A 22891-nucleotide genomic window follows, 5' to 3' on the forward strand; every position below is an offset into this window, starting at 1 on the left:
TTCTCGCCGGCGGGACAGGCATTCCAGCAGCGGGACTTCGGGCCATCGCGGGCCGGAGAATCGCCGGGGGGGCAGGGGGCGTCAACCGGCGTGTGCGATTCCCACCCCCGCGGAATATCTGGTGCCGGAGAATTCGGCAACCGGCAGGGGCGGGATTCATGCCAGCCCCCGGCGATTCTCCGACATTCCGATCCGGGATTCTCCGTCCGTGACACTGGCAACGAGGATCCTGATCCGGGATTCTCCGTCCGTGACACTGGCAAGGAGGATCCCGATCGGACGGACAGTTGGGCGTCCGCCTGAAATTGAGGTTCGGACCAGGTGCCAAACTGACCATTATGTTTCGGCACCCCCGCTAGCGACGGGGTCAGGGTTCACCCGGAGTGTCAGCGGGAAGCTGCTCCTCCTAATGACCCAGTGACATCCACTGAGCGGCCCTCACCATTCTCCGGTACTCTGGGCTGGGAATCAGGGTATTTAGAATCGTGGCTCGGGCATGGTGGACCGCTCTGTGAGAAAGGCGGTAACTCCTTCAGGGGTTGCCCTCAAATTCTAACTGAGGTATGGGGATGTGGGGCAGGGGCTGGAGGAGGTCACGTAGATCAGAACATAGAACAGTACAGCACAGTACAGGCTCTTCGGCCCACGATGTTGTGCCGACCATTTATCCTAATCTAAGATCAACCTAACCTCCACCCCTTCAACATACTGCCGTCCATGTGCCTGTCCAAGAGTCGCTTAAATGTCCCTAATGACTCTGACTCCACCACCTCTGCTGGCAGTGCATTCCACACACCCACCCCTCTCTGTGTAAAGAACCTCTGACATCTCCCTACACCTTCCTTCAATCACCTTAAATTATGTCCCCTCGTGACAGCCATTTCCGCCCTGGGGAAAAGTCTCTGGCTATCCACTCTATCCATGCCTCTCATCATCTTGTACACCTCTATCAAGTCACCTCTCTGCCTTCTTCGCTCCAGTGAGAAAAGCCCTAGCTCCCTCAACCTTTCTTCATAAGACATGCCCTCCATTCCAGGCAGCATCCTGGTAAATCTCCTCTGCACCCTCTCCAAAGCATCCACATTCTTCCTATAATGAGGCGACCAGAACTGGACACAATATTCCAAGTGTGGTCTAACTAAGGTTTTATAAGCTGCAGCAAAACCTTGCGGCTCTTAAACTCAATCCCCTGTTAATGAAAGCCAACACACCATACGCCTTCTTAACAACCCTATCAACCTGGGTGGCAACTTTGAGCGATCTATGTACGTGGACCCCAAGATCTCTCTGTTCCTCCACACTTCAAGAATCCTGCCTTTAACCCTGTATTCAGCATTCAAATTCGACCTTCCAAAATGAATCACTTCACATTTATCAAGGTTGTACTCCATCTGCCACTTCTCAGCCCAGCTCTGCATCCTGTCAATGTCCTGTTGTAACCTGCAACAGCCCTCAACACTATCTACAACTCCACCACCTTTGTGTCATCAGCAAACTTACTAACCCACCCTTCCACTTCCTCATCCAAGTCATTTATAAAAACCACAAAGAGCAGAGGTCCCAGAACAGCTCCTTGCGGGACACCACTGGTCACCGACCTCCAGGCGGAATACTTTCCATCCACTACCACTCGCTGTCTACTTTCGGCCAGCCAATTCTGTGTCCAGACAGCCAAATTTCCCTGTATCCATGCCCCCTAACTTTCTGAATGAGCCGACTATGGGAACCTTATCAAATGCCTTACTGAAATCCAGTTACACCACATCCACTGCCCGACCTTCATCAATGTGTCTTGTCACATCCTCAAAGAATTCAATGAGGCTTGTGAGGCATGACTGCCCCTCACAAAGCCATGCTGACTATCTTTAATCAAACTATGTTTTTCTAAATAATCATAAATCCTATCTCTCAGAATCCTTTCCAATATTTTGCTCAGCACAGACGTAAGACTGATGGGTCTGTAATTCCCAGGGATTTCCCTATTCTCTTTCTTGAACAGGGGAACAACATTCACCTCACTCCAATCATCCGGTACTACTCCAGTGGAGAGTGAGGACGCCAAAGATCATCGCCAACGGCGCAGCAATCCCCTCCCTCGCTTCCCGTAGTAACCTTGGGTCTATCCCGTCAGGCCCAGGGGACTTATCTATCCTGATGCTTTTCAAAATGTCCAGCACATCCTCCTTCTTAATATCAACCTGTTTGAGTCTATTAACCTGGTTCACACTGTTCTCATGGGCCACACAGTCCCTCTCTCTAGTGAATACTGAAGCAAAGTATTCATTTAGGGCCTCCCCCATCTCCTGAGACTCTGGGCACAAGTTCCCTCCACTATCCCTAATCGGCCCGACTCTCACTCTGATCATCCTCTTATTTCTCACATAAGTGTAGAACACCTTGTGGTTTTCCCTAATCCTTCCCGCCAGGGCTTTTTCATGCCCCCTTCCAGCTCTCCTCAGTCCATTTTTGAGTTCCTTCCTGGCTACCTTGTAACCCTCTAGAGCCGAGTCAGATCCTTGCTTCCTCAACCTTACGTAAGCTTCCTTCTTCCTCTTGACTAGAAGCTCCACTTCTCTTGTCATCCAAGGCTCCTTCACCTTACCATTCCTTCCTCGTCTCAGTGGGACAAAACTATCCAGCACTCACAGCAAGTGCTCCTCAAACAACCCCCACATTACTGTTGTGCATTTCCCCAAGAACAATTGTTCCCACTTTATGCTCCTCAGCTCCTGTCTAATGACAGAATATCTCCTCCCCCAATTGAATAGCTTCCCACACTGTCTGTTCCTATCCCTCTCCATGACTATGGTAAAGGTCAAGGAGTTGTGGTCACTGTCACCGAAATGCTCTCCCACCGAGACATCTGACACCTGGCCTGGTTCGTTGCCGAGCACCAAGTCCAATATGGCCTCCCCCCTAGTCGGCCTATCTACATATTGAGTCAGGAATCCTTCCTGTACACACCTGACAAAATCTGCTCCATCCAAACCATTTGCACTAAAGAGGTTCCAGTCAATATTAGGGAAGTTGAAGTCACCCATGACAACGACTCTGTTACTTCTGCACTTTTCCAGGATCTGCTGCCCAATCTGTTCCTCTATCTCTCTGCTGCTATTGGGGGGTCTGTAGAAAACTCCCAATAAAGTGACTGCTTCTTTCTTGTTTCTAACTTCCACCCATACTGACCCAGTAGACAAACCCTCCTCAACTACCTCCTTTTCTGCAGCTGTGGTGCACTCCCTAATTAACAGTGCCACTCCCCCTCCTCTTTTACCTCTACATCTAACAGCTATTCCTGCCCCTGTGAAATCCATGTCTCCGTAATGGCCACATCATTGTAGTTCCAAGTACTGATCCATCTCCCTTATCCCTGACACTCCTTGCATTGAAACAGACACACTTTAACCCATTCCACTGAGTGCAACTTTACCCTATCAACTGTCTATCCTTCCTCACAGACTTGCTGCGTACTATTTCTGCCTTTTCAACAGCGACCCTATCCTCTGATCCATAGCTCTGGTTTCCATCCCCCTGCCAAACTAGTTTAAACCCTCCTGAAGAGCTCCAGCAAACCTCCCACCCAGGTTATTGGTGCCCCTCCAGTTTAGGTGCAATCCGTCCTTCATCTCTAGGTCCCACCTTCCCCAGAAGATATCCCAATGATCCACATATCTAAGCCTTCCCTCCTGCACCAGCCCTGTAGCCACGAGTCCAGCTGCTCTCACTCTCTGTTCCTTGCCTCACTTGTACGTGGCACCGGTTGCAATCCTGAGATCACTACCCTGCTTGTCCTGCTCTTTAGCTTCCAACCTAACTCCCAAAAATCACTTTTTAGATCTTCATTCGGACACCCTGGATGACCCCAGGCCCCCTGCAGTCGGGGGTCACGTCCGGCCCTCGCTGGTGAATCACCGGCTGGCCCGTCAACACCCAATTGCATTTGTTGAAACCCTCCTGCCAGCGCGGTGGTGAACTTTGATCCCGAGGGGGTCAGAGGATCACACTGGGCGTTAATCCTGATTTTGCCCCGACACCCAATTGTCCGTCCCGTCGGGAAACACACTTTGGGCATCAGGGGACGAAGAATCCAGTCCCACAATCCCCAAACTGAGAATCCTGCGCACTGCATTCGACAGAGAGAGCAAGAAAATCCGATTGCAGCAGAGCGAGAGGGAGGGGTCCCCTCACCCTCACCCTCACACTGACCCTCACGCTGACCCTCACGCAGACCCTCACGCTGACCCTCACGTTGACCCTCACGCTGATCCTCACTTTGATCCTCACGCTGACCCTCACTCTGACCCTCACTCTGACCCTCACTCTGACCCTCACTCTGATCCTCACTCTGACCCTCACGCTGACCCTCACGCTGACCCTCACGTTGATCCTCACTCTGACCCTCACGCTGACCCTCACGCTGACCCTCACGCTGACCCTCACGCTGACCCTCACTCTGACCCTCACGCTGACCCTCACGCTGACCCTCACGCTGACCCTCACTCTGATCCTCACGTTGATCCTCACTCTGATCCTCACGCTGATCCTCACGCTGACCCTCACGCTGACCCTCACGCTGACCCTCACTCTGATCCTCACGTTGATCCTCACTCTGATCCTCACGCTGATCCTCACGCTGACCCTCACGCTGACCCTCACTCTGACCCTCACTCTGACCCTCTCTCTGACCCTCACGCTGTCACTCACTCTGACCCTCACGCTGAACCTCTCACTGACCCTCACTCTGACCTTCACGCTGACCCTCACGCTGACCATCACGCTGATCCTCACGCTCACCCTCAAGCTCACCCTCAAGCTCACCCTCACGCTGACCCTCACGCTGATCCTTACTCTGACCCTCACGCTGACCCTCACCAAGACCCTCACCCTGACCCTCACGCTGACCCTCACGCTGACCCTCACGCTGACACTCACGCTGACCCTCACGCTGACCCTCACGCTGACCCTCACTCTGACCCTCACTCTGACCCTCACTCTGACCCTCTCTCTGACCCTCTCTCTGACCCTCTCTCTGACCCTCTCTCTGACCCTCACGCTGTCACTCACTCTGACCCTCACGCTGTCACTCACTCTGACCCTCTCACTGACCCTCTCACTGACCCTCACTCTGACCTTCACGCTGACCCTCACGCTGACCATCACTCTGACCCTCACGCTGATCCTCACGCTCACCCTCAAGCTCACCCTCACGCTGACCCTCACGCTGATCCTTACTCTGACCCTCACGCTGACCCTCACGCTGACACTCACGCTGACACTCACGCTGACCCTCACTCTGACCCTCACTCTGACCCTCACTCTGACCCTCACTCTGACCCTCACTCTGACTCTCACTCTGACTCTCACTCTGACTCTCACTCTGACTCTCACTCTGTCCCTGACTCGGACCCTCACGCTGAACCTCTCACTGACCCTCACTAGGACCTTCACGCTGACCCTCACGCTAAACCTCACACTGACCCTCGCACTGACCATCACTCTGACCCTCACGCTGACCCTCACGCTGACCCTCACCCTCAGACTGACCCTCACACTGACCCTCACTCTGACCCTCACTGTGACCTTCACGCTGACCCTCACACTGACCCTCACACTGACCCTCACACTGACCCTCATGCTCACCCTCACGCTGACCCTGACTCGGACCCCCACGCTGTCCCTCACATTAACCCTCACGCTGACCCTCACGCTGACCCTCGCGCTGACCCTCACGCTGACCCTCACACTGATCCTCACGCTGACCCTCATGCTGACCCCCACGCTGACCCTCACACTGACCTCACACTGACCTCACACTCCCCCTCACGATGACTCTCACGCTGACCTTCACGCTGACCCTCACGCTGACCCTCATGCTGACCCTCACACCGACCCTCATGCTGACCCTCACACCGACCCTCGCACTGACCCTCACACTGACCCTCACGCTCACCCTCACTCTGACCTTGATGCTGACCCTCACTCTGACCCTCACACTGTCCCTCACGCTGACCCTCACGCTGACCCTCACGCTGACCCTCACGCTGACCCTCACGCTGACCCTCACGCTCCCCCTTACATTGACCCTCATGCTGACCCTCACACTGTCCCACACTCTGACCCTCACTCTGACCCTCACCCTGACCCTCACGCTGACCCTCACGCTGACCCTCACGCTGACCCTCACTCTGACCCTCACTCTGACCCTCACTCTGACCCTCACTCTGACCCTCACTCTGACCCTCATGCTGACCCTCATGCTGACCCTCACTCTGAAACTCACTCTGAACCTCACTCTGACTCTCACTCTGTCCCTGACTCGGACCCTCACGCTGAACCTCTCACTGACCCTCACTCGGACCTTCACGCTGACCCTCACGCTGACCCTCACGCTGACCCTCACTCTGAACCTCACTCTGAACCTCACTCTGAACCTCACGCTGACCCTCACGCTGACCCTCACGCTGACCCTCACTCTGACCCTTACTCTGACCCTCACGCTGACCCTCACGCTGACCCTCACGCTGACCCTCACGCTGACCCTCACCCTCAGACTGACCCTCACACTGACCCTCACGCTGACCCTCACTGTGACCTTCACGCTGACCCTCACACTAACCCTCACGCTGACCCTGACTCGGACCCTCACGCTGACCCTCACGCTGACCCTCACGCTGACCCCCACGCTGACCCTCACGCTGACCTCGCGCTGACCTCGCGCTGACCTCGCGCTGACCCTCGCGCTGACCCTCGCGCTGACCCTCGCGCCGACCCTCGCGCCGACCCTCGCGCCGACCCTCGCGCCGACCCTCGCGCCGACCCTCACGCCGACCCTCACGCCGACCCTCACGCCGACCCTCACGCCGACCCTCACGCCGACCCTCACGCCGACCCTCACGCCGACCCTCACGCCGACCCTCACGCCGACCCTCACGCCGACCCTCACGCCGACCCTCACGCCGACCCTCACGCCGACCCTCACGCCGACCCTCACGCCGACCCTCACGCCGACCCTCACGCCGACCCTCACGCCGACCCTCACGCCGACCCTCACGCCGACCCTCACGCCGACCCTCACGCCGACCCTCACGCCGACCCTCACGCCGACCCTCACGCCGACCCTCACGCCGACCCTCACGCCGACCCTCACGCCGACCCTCACGCCGACCCTCACGCCGACCCTCACGCCGACCCTCACGCCGACCCTCACGCCGACCCTCACGCCGACCCTCACGCCGACCCTCACGCCGACCCTCACGCCGACCCTCACGCCGACCCTCACGCCGACCCTCACGCCGACCCTCACGCCGACCCTCACGCCGACCCTCACGCCGACCCTCACGCCGACCCTCACGCCGACCCTCACGCCGACCCTCGATCTGACCCTCGATCTGACCCTCGATCTGACCCTCGATCTGACCCTCGATCTGACCCTCGATCTGACCCTCGATCTGACCCTCGATCTGACCCTCGATCTGACCCTCGATCTGACCCTCGATCTGACCCTCGATCTGACCCTCGATCTGACCCTCGATCTGACCCTCGATCTGACCCTCGATCTGACCCTCGATCTGACCCTCGATCTGACCCTCGATCTGACCCTCGATCTGACCCTCGATCTGACCCTCGATCTGACCCTCGATCTGACCCTCGATCTGACCCTCACTCTGACCCTCACTCTGACCCTCACTCTGACCCTTACTCTGACCCTCACTCTGACCCTCACTCTGACCCTCACTCTGACCCTCACTCTGACCCTCACTCTGACCCTCACTCTGACCCTCACTCTGACCCTCACTCTGACCTTGACGCTGACCCTCACGTTGATCCTCACGCTGACCCTCACGCTGACCCTCACGCTGACCCTCACTCTGACCCTCACGCTGACCCTCACGCTGACCCTCACGCTGACCCTCACGCTGATCCTCACGCTGATCCTCACGCTGATCCTCACGCTGACCTTCACGCTGACCCTCACGCTGACCCTCACGCTGACCCTCACTCTGACCCTCACTCTGACCCTCACTCTGACCTTGACATTGACCCTCACGCTGACCCTCACGTTGATCCTCACGCTGACCCTCACGCTGACCCTCACGCTGACCCTCACGCTGACCCTCACGCTGACCCTCACTCTGACCCTCACTCTGACCCTTACTCTGACCCTCACTCTGACCCTCACTCTGACCCTCACTCTGACCCTCACTCTGACCCTCACTCTGACCCTCACTCTGACCTTGACATTGACCCTCACGCTGACCCTCACGTTGATCCTCACGCTGACCCTCACACTGACCCTCACTCTGACCCTCACGCTGACACTCACGCTGACCCTCACGCTGACCCTCACGCTGACCCTCACGCTGACCCTCACGCTGACCCTCACGCTGATCCTCACGCTGATCCTCACGCTGATCCTCACGCTGACCTTCACGCTGACCCTCACGCTGACCCTCACGCTGACCCTCACGCTGACCCTCACGCTGACCCTCACGCTGACCCTCACTCTGACCCTCACGCTGACACTCACGCTGACACTCACGCTGACACTCACGCTGACCCTCACTCTGACCCTCACTCTGACCCTCACTCTGACCCTCACTCTGACCCTCACTCTGACTCTCACTCTGACTCTCACTCTGACTCTCACTCTGACTCTCACTCTGTCCCTGACTCGGACCCTCACGCTGAACCTCTCACTGACCCTCACTAGGACCTTCACGCTGACCCTCACGCTAAACCTCACACTGACCCTCGCACTGACCATCACTCTGACCCTCACGCTGACCCTCACGCTGACCCTCACCCTCAGACTGACCCTCACACTGACCCTCACTCTGACCCTCACTGTGACCTTCACGCTGACCCTCACACTGACCCTCACACTGACCCTCACACTGACCCTCATGCTCACCCTCACGCTGACCCTGACTCGGACCCCCACGCTGTCCCTCACATTAACCCTCACGCTGACCCTCACGCTGACCCTCGCGCTGACCCTCACGCTGACCCTCACACTGATCCTCACGCTGACCCTCATGCTGACCCCCACGCTGACCCTCACACTGACCTCACACTGACCTCACACTCCCCCTCACGATGACTCTCACGCTGACCCTCACGCTGACCCTCATGCTGACCCTCACACCGACCCTCATGCTGACCCTCACACCGACCCTCGCACTGACCCTCACACTGACCCTCACGCTCACCCTCACTCTGACCTTGATGCTGACCCTCACTCTGACCCTCACACTGTCCCTCACGCTGACCCTCACGCTGACCCTCACGCTGACCCTCACGCTGACCCTCATGCTGACCCTCACGCTCCCCCTTACATTGACCCTCATGCTGACCCTCACACTGTCCCACACTCTGACCCTCACTCTGACCCTCACCCTGACCCTCACGCTGACCCTCACGCTGACCCTCACGCTGACCCTCACTCTGACCCTCACTCTGACCCTCACTCTGACCCTCACTCTGACCCTCACTCTGACCCTCACTCTGACCCTCACTCTGACCCTCACTCTGACCCTCACTCTGACCCTCACTCTGACCCTCACTCTGACCCTCATGCTGACCCTCATGCTGACCCTCATGCTGACCCTCACTCTGAAACTCACTCTGAACCTCACTCTGACTCTCACTCTGTCCCTGACTCGGACCCTCACGCTGAACCTCTCACTGACCCTCACTCGGACCTTCACGCTGACCCTCACGCTGACCCTCACGCTGACCCTCACTCTGAACCTCACTCTGAACCTCACTCTGAACCTCACTCTGAACCTCACACTGACCCTCACGCTGACCCTCACTCTGACCCTTACTCTGACCCTCACGCTGACCCTCACGCTGACCCTCACGCTGACCCTCACGCTGACCCTCACCCTCAGACTGACCCTCACACTGACCCTCACGCTGACCCTCACTGTGACCTTCACGCTGACCCTCACACTAACCCTCACGCTGACCCTCACGCTGACCCTGACTCGGACCCTCACGCTGACCCTCACGCTGACCCTCACGCTGACCCCCACGCTGACCCTCACACTGACCTCACACTGACCTCACACTGACCTCACGATGACCCTCGCGCTGACCCTCGCGCTGACCCTCGCGCCGACCCTCGCGCCGACCCTCGCGCCGACCCTCACGCCGACCCTCACGCCGACCCTCACGCCGACCCTCACGCCGACCCTCACGCCGACCCTCACGCCGACCCTCGAACTGACCCTCGAACTGACCCTCGATCTGACCCTCACTCTGACCCTCACTCTGACCCTCACTCTGACCCTCACTCTGACCCTCACTCTGACCCTCACTCTGACCCTCACTCTGACCCTCACTCTGACCTTGACATTGACCCTCACGCTGACCCTCACGTTGATCCTCACGCTGACCCTCACGCTGACCCTCACGCTGACCCTCACTCTGACCCTCACGCTGACCCTCACGCTGACCCTCACGCTGATCCTCACGCTGATCCTCACGCTGATCCTCACGCTGACCTTCACGCTGACCCTCACGCTGACCCTCACGCTGACCCTCACGCTGACCCACACGCTGACCCTCACGCTGACCCTCACGCTGACCCTCACGCTGACCCTCACGCTGACCCTCTCTCTGACTCTCTCTCTGACTCTCTCTCTGACCCTCACACTGACCCTCACTCTGACCCTCACACTGACCCTCACACTGACCCTCACACTGACCCTCTCTCTGACCCTCTCTCTGACCCTCTCTCTGACCCTCACGCTGACCCTCACGCTGACCCTCACGCTGACCTTGATGCTGACCCTCACTGACACTCACGCTGTCCCTCACTCTGACCCTCACGCTGACCCTCACGCTGACCCTCACGCTGTCCCTCACGCTGTCCCTCACGCTGACCCTCACTCGGACCCTCACTCGGACCCTCACTCGGACCCTCACTCGGACCCTCACTCGGACCCTCACGCTGACCCTCACGCTGACCCTCACGCTGACCCTCACGATTATCCTCACGATTATCCTCACGATTATCCTCACGATTATCCTCACGATTATCCTCACTCTGACCCTCACGCTGACCCTCACTCTGACCTTCACGCTGACCCTCACGCTGATCCTCACTCTGACCTTCACGCTGACCCTCACGCTGACTCTCACGCTGATCCTCACGCTGACCCTCACGCTGATCCTCACGCTGACCCTCACGCTGATCCTCACGCTGACCCTCACGCTGACCCTCACGCTGACCCTCACACTGACCCTCACGCTGACCCTCACGCTGACCCTCACGCTGACCCTCACGCTGACCCACATGCTGACCCTCACGCTGACCCTCACGCTGACCCTCACGCTGACCCTCACGCTGACCCTCTCTCTGACTCTCTCTCTGACTCTCTCTCTGACCCTCACACTGACCCTCACACTGACCCTCACACTGACCCTCACTCTGACCCTCACACTGACCCTCACACTGACCCTCACACTGACCCTCACGCTGACCCTCACGCTGACCCTCACGCTGACCCTCACGCTGACCCTCACACTGACCCTCACACTGACCCTCACACTGACCCTCACACTGACCCTCACACTGACCCTCACACTGACCCTCACACTGCTCCTTTCTCCCTCTTCATTACGATTCCCAGGTTTATGTTGATCAGAGCAATAGGGAGACACAGACGCGCGGATTATTGCTGACGTGTCGATTCCCACAATGCCAATGTCCCGTTAACAACACAGCAACAATATCAGCATCGCAAATCATTGGAAATCATTCTGAGGGACAGAATTAATCTTCACTTGGAGATGCAAAGATTAACCAAGGATAGTCAGCATGGCTTTGTCAAGAGGGGATTGAGGGCACACTTCAGCGGGAGGGACGTCAGGATGTTGCCCCAGCGACAGTGAAGGAACGGCCGATATATTTCCCAGTCAGGGTGGTGAGTGACCCGGAGGAGAACCTCCAGGTGGTGGGGTTCCCAGGTATCTGCTTGTCCTTCTCGATGGGTTTGGAAGGTGCTGTCTGAGGAATCTTGGATATTGGGAGGGGCGAGATTAGGGAGGGATAAATAAGCATGAGATATTTTAAATTGAGATGTTGTTTAACCAGGAGCCAGTATAGGTGAGTGAGCACAGGAGGGATGGGTGAATGGACTTGGTTTGAGTTAGGACACAGACAGCTGGGTTTTAGAGAACTCAATGTCAAACCCTCAGGTTAAGCTGGTCGGAAGACAGTTATAAGACTGGAGTACGGGGAATACACACTCCCCCACTGAGGGGCATCCCCTTCTACATCCTTTATACAGCTGGAGGGCCATGAGCTGGGTGTTGGCTCCTGTAGTTGAATAACTGCTCTGTGCTCTTGTTCTGTTGCATTAAACCATTTTCCTTTGATTCAACCTGTTTGGCTTGGTGTGGAGCCCTCCCGGAACTTACAATACTCGAGTTTCTGAAGGGCAGGAGGTGGGAGATCACCAAGGAGTGTGTTACAGAGTCGGATCTCGAGGGTACGAGGTGAGGGTTTCAGCAGCAGCAGTTTTACTGGGACAGTTGTGGAGTCGGCTGACATTACATCGGTGGAAGTGTTAGCGACGGTGAGGTATGTGGTTGGAGTTCATTTTGGATCAAATATAAAACCACAAAAAGTCTGGTTTAGCCCCAGACAGTTGCCAGGGGGAGGAGTGAAGTCAATGAGGGCAATTAGGGATGGACAATAAATGTTAACCTTGCCAGCGAAGCTCACATAATAATAATAATTGCTTATTGTCACAAGGAGGCTTCAATGAAGTTACTGTGAAAAGCCCCTAGTCGCCACATTCCAGCACCTGTTCGGGGAGGCCGGTACGGGAATTGAACCCGCGCTGCTGGCATTGTTCTGTATTACAAGCCAGCTGTTTAGCCCATTGTGCTAAACCAGCCCCTATCAGAAAGTGATTGGAAAGGAAGTGTGTTCTGTGATAAGGCCGTTGTAATGATGTACACAGAACATCTAATTATTTAACTAGGATGATACCAAACACATGGAACGATAACTGACAGATTACTGTACAGACAATGGCTACTAAATGAATTCAGTGAATTCTCCTGGAATCACTCGAAGTGTGACTATCCTCTCATACGCCTTAATACCAACTGGCGGGTATCTCAAGTCACGTGATAGATGTCCGATGCTACCAGCTGGTTGGAGGTGGCATTGCTATCTATATACAGAACTGTGCACAGGCATATCACCACTGGACGTGATGTCTGTTTAGGCTCGGGGATTATATGACCAATTTTTCTTCTCCAGCCTCCCCGGGCTCTTCCTGTTCCTGTGTAAAAAAACAAGGTCACAGAGGCGTCCTTCACTGGAACCAATTTGTTCAGGATAAGAAATTATTGTTGAAAGCCTCTCAGGATAGAGAGCGTCAGCTTAGCCTTTCTCCAGTGGGATTTGACCCCATAACCTTCCGACTGTGAGTGAAGGTCAGGTGACACTGGACCTTAATGACCATTGGTCAATATGGCAACAGGGTCACAATCCCTTTGCAGGACGGAGACGGTCAAGTGGCCTCTGAACCCACAACATGGCCACAACCTCACTGCCCTCATCAACTACTCTCCAGAGTGAAATCGTGTATTTGTCCTTGTGGTGATGACTGTGATCTGTCTTTATAATCCACGTCAGCCTGGGAATTCAACACACTAAAAAGTGACTGTTCATTCCGAGAGTTAATAGCCAGCAGTGACGAGACCCAGATTTATCGGGAATTTGCATTACACACAGATTACCAGGCCCTCGACACCAGGAGCAAAGCTGGCCTTTGATTAGATTTGAAAATGCAATCAAACTAATAGCACAGAAAACAGGTACTAAACTACCATTCATCCTCGTCCAGTCTCTCTGAGACACAGACCTGAATAGACACAGGGCAAAGAATAGGAGAGACACTGTGTGTGAGAGAGCGAGAGATAGAGAGAGTGTGAGAGAGAGAGAGAGAGTGTGAGAGAGATAGAGAGAGTGTGAGAGAGCGAGAGATAGAGAGTGTGTGAGGGAGAGAGAGATAGAGAGAGTGTGAGGGAGAGAGAGATAGAGAGGCCGAGAGGTGGAGAGAGAAAGACGGATAGAGAGAGATGGAGAGAGACAGATACACTATAGAGACAAAGAGAGAGGGCAGAGAGACTGAGAGGCAGAGAGAGAGAGAGACAGAGAGAGATGGGGAAACAGAGATGCCATAATATACACCAGTATATCATGGTGCAGACACACACTGATGGACACACAGTGGGACCAATCAACACTCAGAACACCACAGCCAATCACCAGTGAGAGCACACGCACTATAAAGACAGGGAGCATCAGAGTTCCCGCTCATTCGAGTTGCAGCTTCCTAGTAGGACAGAGCTTACAGCCTGCAGCACAGATCTTCACCATGAGCTGAATGCATAGACTGGTTAGGACAGGCATAGGTCTTTAGTTCAATCTAACATCGTGTTAACCCACAGTGAAAGTATGTTCAACAGTTACTGACTTAATAAAATAGTGTTGTTCTATTTTAAGTGTTGGTGGCCTGTATGTGTTCCACGGATCCAGAGCACCCAACACATCAAGAGGTAGAGAGAGAGAGATTGAGAAGCCAAGAAAGTGAAAGAAATAAGAACAGAAATCGTGAAAGAGGCATGGGTAGAAAGAGGCCAAGAGAGACGGACAATGCAGGCAGGCCGAGAGAGACGGACAATGCAGGCAGGCCGAGAGAGACGGACAATGCAGGCAGGCCGAGAGAGACGGACAATGCAGGCAGGCCGAGAGAGACGGACAATGCAGGCAGGCCGAGAGAGACGGACAATGCAGGCAGGCCGAGAGAGACGGACAATGCAGGCAGGCCGAGAGAGATGGACAATGCAGGCAGGCCGAGAGAGACGGACAATGCAGGCAGGCCGAGAGAGGACAATGCAGGCAGGCCGAGAGAGACGGACAATGCAGGCAGGCCGAGAGAGACGGACAATGCAGGCAGGCCGAGAGAGGACAATGCAGGCAGGCCGAGAGAGACGGACAATGCAGGCAGGCCGAGAGAGACGGACAATGCAGGCAGGCCGAGAGAGACGGACAATGCAGGCAGGCCGAGAGAGACGGACAATGCAGGCAGGCCGAGAGAGACGGACAATGCAGGCAGGCCGAGAGAGACGGACAATGCAGGCAGGCCGAGAGAGACGGACAATGCAGGCAGGCCGAGAGAGACGGACAATGCAGGCAGGCCGAGAGAGACGGACAATGCAGGCAGGTCTCGGGTAATGCTGAGAAAAGCCTCAGGCCACAACACCATTGCCGTCAGACACACTTCCTTCAATCATTAACCATCAGCTAGAGTGAGGAGGAGAACTATTCCGACACACTCTGTATACTGTCCAGGGCCTGACACAGAGGCACAGGGGGGCAGTACAGCCCCAGGCAACATTGAATCATTCTCCTAAAACCTCGATGTAATTATAATGTCCAGGAATGTGCAAGAGGATGTGATATGGTACGGAATATTTCAACACACTCTAATAATTTACAAATTGTGTCAGATATTAAATCTTCCTCTACACTGTCCCCATCAAACACTCCCAGGACAGGTACAGCACGGGGTTAGATACAGAGTAAAGCTCCCTCTACACTGTCCCCATCAAACACTCCCAGGACAGGTACAGCACGGGGTTAGATACAGAGTAAAGCTCCCTCTACACTGTCCCCATCAAACACTCCCAGGACAGGTACAGCACGGGGTTAGATACAGAGTAAAGCTCCCTCTACACTGTCCCCATCAAACACACCCAGGACAGGTACAGCACGGGGTTAGATACAAAGTAAAGCTCCCTCTACACTGTCCCCATCAAACACTCCCAGGACAGGTACAGCACGGGGTTAGATACAAAGTAAAGCTCCCTCTACACTGTCCCCATCAAACACTCCCAGGACAGGTACAGCACGGGGTTAGATACAAAGTAAAGCTCCCTCTACACTGTCCCCATCAAACACTCCCAGGACAGGTACAGCACGGGGTTAGATACAGAGTAAAGCTCCCTCTACACTTTCCCCATCAAACACTCCCAGGACAGGTACAGCACGGGGTTAGATACAGAGTAAAGCTCCCTCTACACTGTCCCCATCAAACACTCCCAGGACAGGTACAGCACGGGGTTAGATACAGAGTAAAGCTCCATGTACACTGTCCCCATCTAACACTCCCAGGACAAGTACAGCACGGGGTTAGATACAGAGTGAAGCTCCCTCTACACTGTCCCCATCAAACACTCCCAGGACAGGTACAGCACGGGGTTAGATACAGAGTAAAGCTCCCACTACACTGTGCCCATCAAACACTCCCAGGACAGGTACAGCACGGGGTTAGATACAGAGTAAAGCTCCCTCTACACTGTCCCCATCAAACACTCCCAGGGCAGGTACAGCACGGGGTTAGATACAGAGTAAAGCTCCCTCTACACTGTCCCCATCAAACACTCCCAGGACAGGGACAGCACGGGGTTAGATACAGAGTAAAGCTCCCTCTACACTGTCCCCATCAAACACTCCCAGGACAGGTACAGCACGGGGTTAGATACAGAGTAAAGCTCCCTCTACACTGTCCCCATCAAACACTCCCAGGGCAGGTACAGCACGGGGTTCGATACAGAGTAAAGCTCCCTCTACACTGTCCCCATCAAACACTCCCAGGACAGGTACAGCACGGGGTTAGATACAGAGTAAAGCTCCCTCTACACTGTCCCCGTCAAACACTCCCAGGACAGGTACAGCACGGGGTTAGATACAGAGTAAAGCTCCCTCTACACTGTCCCCATCAAACACTCCCAGGACAGGTACAGCACGGGGTTAGGTACAGAGTAAAGCTCCCTCGACACTATCCCCATCAAACACTCCCAGGACAGGTACAGCTCGCGGTTAGATACAGAGTAAAGCTTCCTCTACACTGTCCCCATCAAACACTCCCAGGACAGGTACAGCACGAGGTTAGATACAGAGTAAAGCTCCCTCTGCACTGTCCCCGTCAAACACTCCCAGGACAGGTACAGCACGGGGTTAGATACAGTGTAAAGCTCCCTCTACACTGTCCACTATCTCGGGTTCTAAGAGACACACAGACATTGCTGTTTGTTGGGGATGAGGTGTGTAATCAGCTGACAATCTTTCCTGATGCTGATATGCTATTCCTTACCTGGGATATGTTTAGCCCAGCCAATAATAACTACCAGCTCACGATCAGCGAGGTCACACAGTGTGGTCAGTGCCTTGATGTCCGTCTCGGGAACTGTGGGGTCCGGCATCGCGTAAATCTTCTCTGGTTCTGCCACGAGGAGGTGGGACACGATTTTACTCACTGGGGGAAAGTAGGGGGAATGAATTAGAGGCGGACAATCAAACAGCTGCTTCTGCTGGTGTCAGTGCTAAACTGAGAATGAACCTCATTGCAGCTAACAACACAAAGTGACCATACAGCTCCTGACCATTGAACAGGTCGTGTCAGACACTGATAATCTGATGTCAATCTTCTCCACGGAGATTCTTGCTCAGACCTTGGAGCAGACTTCAATCCCATGAAGAAGCCATCGAAAGAGACTGCGTAAAACTCCCTGTACACTGTCCCCATCAAACACTCCCAGGACAGGTACAGCACGGGGTTAGATACAGAGTAAAGCTCCCTGTACACTGTCCCCATCAAACACTCCCAGGACAGGTACAGCACGGGGTTAGATACAGAGTAAAGCTCCTTCGACACTGTCCCCATCAAACACTCCCAGGACAGGTACAGCACGGGGTTAGATACAGAGTAAATCTCCCTCTACACTGTCCCCATCAAACACTCCCAGGACAGGGACAGCACGGGGTTAGATACAGAGTAAAGCTCCCTCTGCACTGTTCCCATCAAACACTCCCAGGACAGGTACAGCATGGGGTTAGATACAGAGTAAATCTCCCTCTACACTGTCCCCATCTAACAATCCCAGGACAGGGACAGCACGGGGTTAGATACAGAGTAAAGCTCCCTCTGCACTGTTCCCATCAAACACTCCCAGGACAGGTACAGCACGGGGTTAGATACAGAGTAAAGCTCCCTCTGCACTGTTCCCATCAAACACTCCCAGGACAGGTACAGCACGGGGTTAGAGACAGAGTAAAGCTCCCTCTGCACTGTTCCCATCAAACACTCCCAGGACAGGTACAGCACGGGGTTAGATACAGAGTAAAGCTTCCTCTACACTGTCCCCATCAAACACTTCCAGGACAGGGACAGCACGGGGTTAGAGACAGAGTAAAGCTCCCTCTGCACTGTCCCCATCAAACACTTCCAGGACAGGTACAGCACGGGGTTAGAGACAGAGTAAAGCTCCCTCTACACAGTCCCCATCAAACACTCCCAGGACAGGTACAGCACGGGGTTAGAGACAGAGTAAAGCTCCCTCTGCACTGTCCCCATCAAACACTGCCAGGACAGGTACAGCACGGGGTTAGATACAGAGTAAAGCTCCCTCTACACTGTCCCCATCAAACACTCCCAGGACAGGGACAGCACGGGGTTAGATACAGAGTAAAGCTCCCTCTACACTGTCCCCATCAAACACCCCCAGGACAGGGACAGCACGAGGTTAGATACAGAGTAAAGCTCCCTCTGCACTGTCCCCATCAAACACTCCCAGGACAGGTACAGCACGGGGTTAGATACAGAGTAAAGCTCCCTCTACACTGTCCTCATCAAACACTCCCAGGACAGGTACAGCACGGGGTTAGATACAGAGTAAAGCTCCCTCTACACTGTCCCCATCAAACACTCCCAGGCCAGGTACAGCACGGGGTTAGATACAGAGTAAAGCTCCCTCTGCACTGTCCCCATCAAACACTCCCAGGACAGGTACAGCACGGGGTTAGATACAGAGTAAAGCTCCCTCTCCACTGTCCCCATCAAACACTCCCAGGACAGGTACAACACGGGGTTAGATACAGAGTAAAGCTCCCTCTACACTGTCCTCATCAAACACTCCCAGGACAGGTACAGCACGGGGTTAGATACAGAGTAAAGCTCCCTCTACACTGTCCCCATCAAACACTCCCAGGACAGGTACAGCACGGGGTTAGATACAGAGTAAATCTCCCTCTACACTGTCCCCATCAAACACTCCCAGGACAGGTACAGCATGGGGTTAGATACAGAGTAAAACTCCCTCTACACTGTCCCCATCAAACACTCCCAGGACAGGTACAGCACGGGGTTAGATACAGAGTAAAGCTCCCTCTACACTGTCCCCGTCAAACACTCCCAGGACAGGTCCTGCACGGGGTTAGATACAGAGTAAAGCTCCCTCTACACTGTCCCCATCTAATACTCCCAGGACAGGTACAGCACAGGGTTAGATATAGAGTAAAGCTCCCTCTACACTGTCCCCATCAAACACTCCCAGGACAGGTACAGCACGGGGTTAGATACAGAGTAAAGCTCCCTCTACACTGTCCCCATCTAACACTCCCAGGACAGGTCCTGCACGGGGTTAGATACAGAGTAAAGCTCCCTCTACACTGTCCCCATCTAACACTCCCAGGACAGGTCCTGCACGGGGTTAGATACAGAGTAAAGCTCCCTCTACACTGTCCCCATCAAACACTCGCAGGACACGTATAGCACGGGGTTAGATACAGAGTAAAGCTCCCTCTACACTGTCCCCATCAAACACTCCCAGGACAGGTACAGCACGAGGTTAGATACAGAGTAAAGCTCCCTCCACGCTGTCCCCATCAAACACTCCCAGGACAGGTACAGCACGGGGTTAGATACAGAGTAAAGCTCCCTCTACACTGTCCCCATCAAACACTCCCAGGACAGGGACAGCACGGGGTTAGATACAGAGTAAAGCTCCCTCTACACTGTCCCCATCAAACACTCCCAGGTCAGGTACAGTACGGGGCTAGATACACAGTAAAGCTCCCTCTACACTGTCCCCATCAAACCCTCCCAGGACAGATACAGCATGGGGTTAGATACAGAGTAAAGCTCCCTCTACACTGTCCCCATCAAACACTCCCAGGTCAGGTACAGCACGGGGTTAGATACAGAGTAATGCTCCCTGTACACTGTCCCCATCAAACACTCCCAGGACAGGTACAGCACAGGGTTAGATACAGAGTAAAGCTCCCTCTACACTGTCCCCATCAAACACTCTCAGGGCAGGTACAGCACGGGGTTAGATACAGAGTAAAGCTCCCTCTACACTGTCCCCATCAAACACTCCCAGGACAGGTACAGCACGGGCTTAGATACAGAGTAAAGCTCCCTCTACACTGTCCCCATCAAACACTCCCAGGACAGGTACAGCATGGGGTTAGATACAGAGTAAATCTCCCTCTACACTGTCCCCATCTAACAATCCCAGGACAGGGACAGCACGGGGTTAGATACAGAGTAAAGCTCCCTCTGCACTGTTCCCATCAAACACTCCCAGGACAGGTACAGCACGGGGTTAGATACAGAGTAAAGCTCCCTCTGCACTGTTCCCATCAAACACTCCCAGGACAGGTACAGCACGGGGTTAGAGACAGAGTAAAGCTCCCTCTGCACTGTTCCCATCAAACACTCCCAGGACAGGTACAGCACGGGGTTAGATACAGAGTAAAGCTTCCTCTACACTGTCCCCATCAAACACTTCCAGGACAGGGACAGCACGGGGTTAGAGACAGAGTAAAGCTCCCTCTGCACTGTCCCCATCAAACACTTCCAGGACAGGTACAGCACGGGGTTAGAGACAGAGTAAAGCTCCCTCTACACAGTCCCCATCAAACACTCCCAGGACAGGTACAGCACGGGGTTAGAGACAGAGTAAAGCTCCCTCTGCACTGTCCCCATCAAACACTGCCAGGACAGGTACAGCACGGGGTTAGATACAGAGTAAAGCTCCCTCTACACTGTCCCCATCAAACACTCCCAGGACAGGGACAGCACGGGGTTAGATACAGAGTAAAGCTCCCTCTACACTGTCCCCATCAAACACCCCCAGGACAGGGACAGCACGAGGTTAGATACAGAGTAAAGCTCCCTCTGCACTGTCCCCATCAAACACTCCCAGGACAGGTACAGCACGGGGTTAGATACAGAGTAAAGCTCCCTCTACACTGTCCTCATCAAACACTCCCAGGACAGGTACAGCACGGGGTTAGATACAGAGTAAAGCTCCCTCTACACTGTCCCCATCAAACACTCCCAGGCCAGGTACAGCACGGGGTTAGATACAGAGTAAAGCTCCCTCTGCACTGTCCCCATCAAACACTCCCAGGACAGGTACAGCACGGGGTTAGATACAGAGTAAAGCTCCCTCTCCACTGTCCCCATCAAACACTCCCAGGACAGGTACAACACGGGGTTAGATACAGAGTAAAGCTCCCTCTACACTGTCCTCATCAAACACTCCCAGGACAGGTACAGCACGGGGTTAGATACAGAGTAAAGCTCCCTCTACACTGTCCCCATCAAACACTCCCAGGACAGGTACAGCACGGGGTTAGATACAGAGTAAATCTCCCTCTACACTGTCCCCATCAAACACTCCCAGGACAGGTACAGCATGGGGTTAGATACAGAGTAAAACTCCCTCTACACTGTCCCCATCAAACACTCCCAGGACAGGTACAGCACGGGGTTAGATACAGAGTAAAGCTCCCTCTACACTGTCCCCGTCAAACACTCCCAGGACAGGTCCTGCACGGGGTTAGATACAGAGTAAAGCTCCCTCTACACTGTCCCCATCTAATACTCCCAGGACAGGTACAGCACAGGGTTAGATATAGAGTAAAGCTCCCTCTACACTGTCCCCATCAAACACTCCCAGGACAGGTACAGCACGGGGTTAGATACAGAGTAAAGCTCCCTCTACACTGTCCCCATCTAACACTCCCAGGACAGGTCCTGCACGGGGTTAGATACAGAGTAAAGCTCCCTCTACACTGTCCCCATCTAACACTCCCAGGACAGGTCCTGCACGGGGTTAGATACAGAGTAAAGCTCCCTCTACACTGTCCCCATCAAACACTCGCAGGACACGTATAGCACGGGGTTAGATACAGAGTAAAGCTCCCTCTACACTGTCCCCATCAAACACTCCCAGGACAGGTACAGCACGAGGTTAGATACAGAGTAAAGCTCCCTCCACGCTGTCCCCATCAAACACTCCCAGGACAGGTACAGCACGGGGTTAGATACAGAGTAAAGCTCCCTCTACACTGTCCCCATCAAACACTCCCAGGACAGGGACAGCACGGGGTTAGATACAGAGTAAAGCTCCCTCTACACTGTCCCCATCAAACACTCCCAGGTCAGGTACAGTACGGGGCTAGATACACAGTAAAGCTCCCTCTACACTGTCCCCATCAAACCCTCCCAGGACAGATACAGCATGGGGTTAGATACAGAGTAAAGCTCCCTCTACACTGTCCCCATCAAACACTCCCAGGTCAGGTACAGCACGGGGTTAGATACAGAGTAATGCTCCCTGTACACTGTCCCCATCAAACACTCCCAGGACAGGTACAGCACAGGGTTAGATACAGAGTAAAGCTCCCTCTACACTGTCCCCATCAAACACTCTCAGGGCAGGTACAGCACGGGGTTAGATACAGAGTAAAGCTCCCTCTACACTGTCCCCATCAAACACTCCCAGGACAGGTACAGCACGGGCTTAGATACAGAGTAAAGCTCCCTCTACACTGTCCCCATCAAACACTCCCAGGACAGGTACAGCACGGGGTTAGATACAGAGTAAAGCTCCCTCTACACTGTCCCCATCAAACACTCCCAGGACAGGTACAGCACGGGGTTAGATACAGAGTAAAGCTCCCTCTACACTGTCCCCATCAAACACTCCCAGGACAGGTACACCACTC

The 22891-nt window shown here is 54.5% G+C and overlaps 1 protein-coding gene across 1 annotated transcript in view; it reads right to left on the reverse strand.

Annotated features, from left to right (window-relative positions):
• Positions 1-22891, reverse strand: part of esrrb (estrogen-related receptor beta) — a 79008-nt gene that overhangs the window by 52290 nt on the left and 3827 nt on the right. Inside the window, 1 exon segment of the mRNA XM_072494628.1 lies at positions 17187-17348. Coding sequence (XP_072350729.1) covers positions 17187-17348 — 162 coding nt within the window.

This window comes from Scyliorhinus torazame, chromosome 2 (assembly GCF_047496885.1).
Source record: "Scyliorhinus torazame isolate Kashiwa2021f chromosome 2, sScyTor2.1, whole genome shotgun sequence".
Lineage (NCBI taxonomy): Eukaryota > Metazoa > Chordata > Chondrichthyes > Carcharhiniformes > Scyliorhinidae > Scyliorhinus > Scyliorhinus torazame.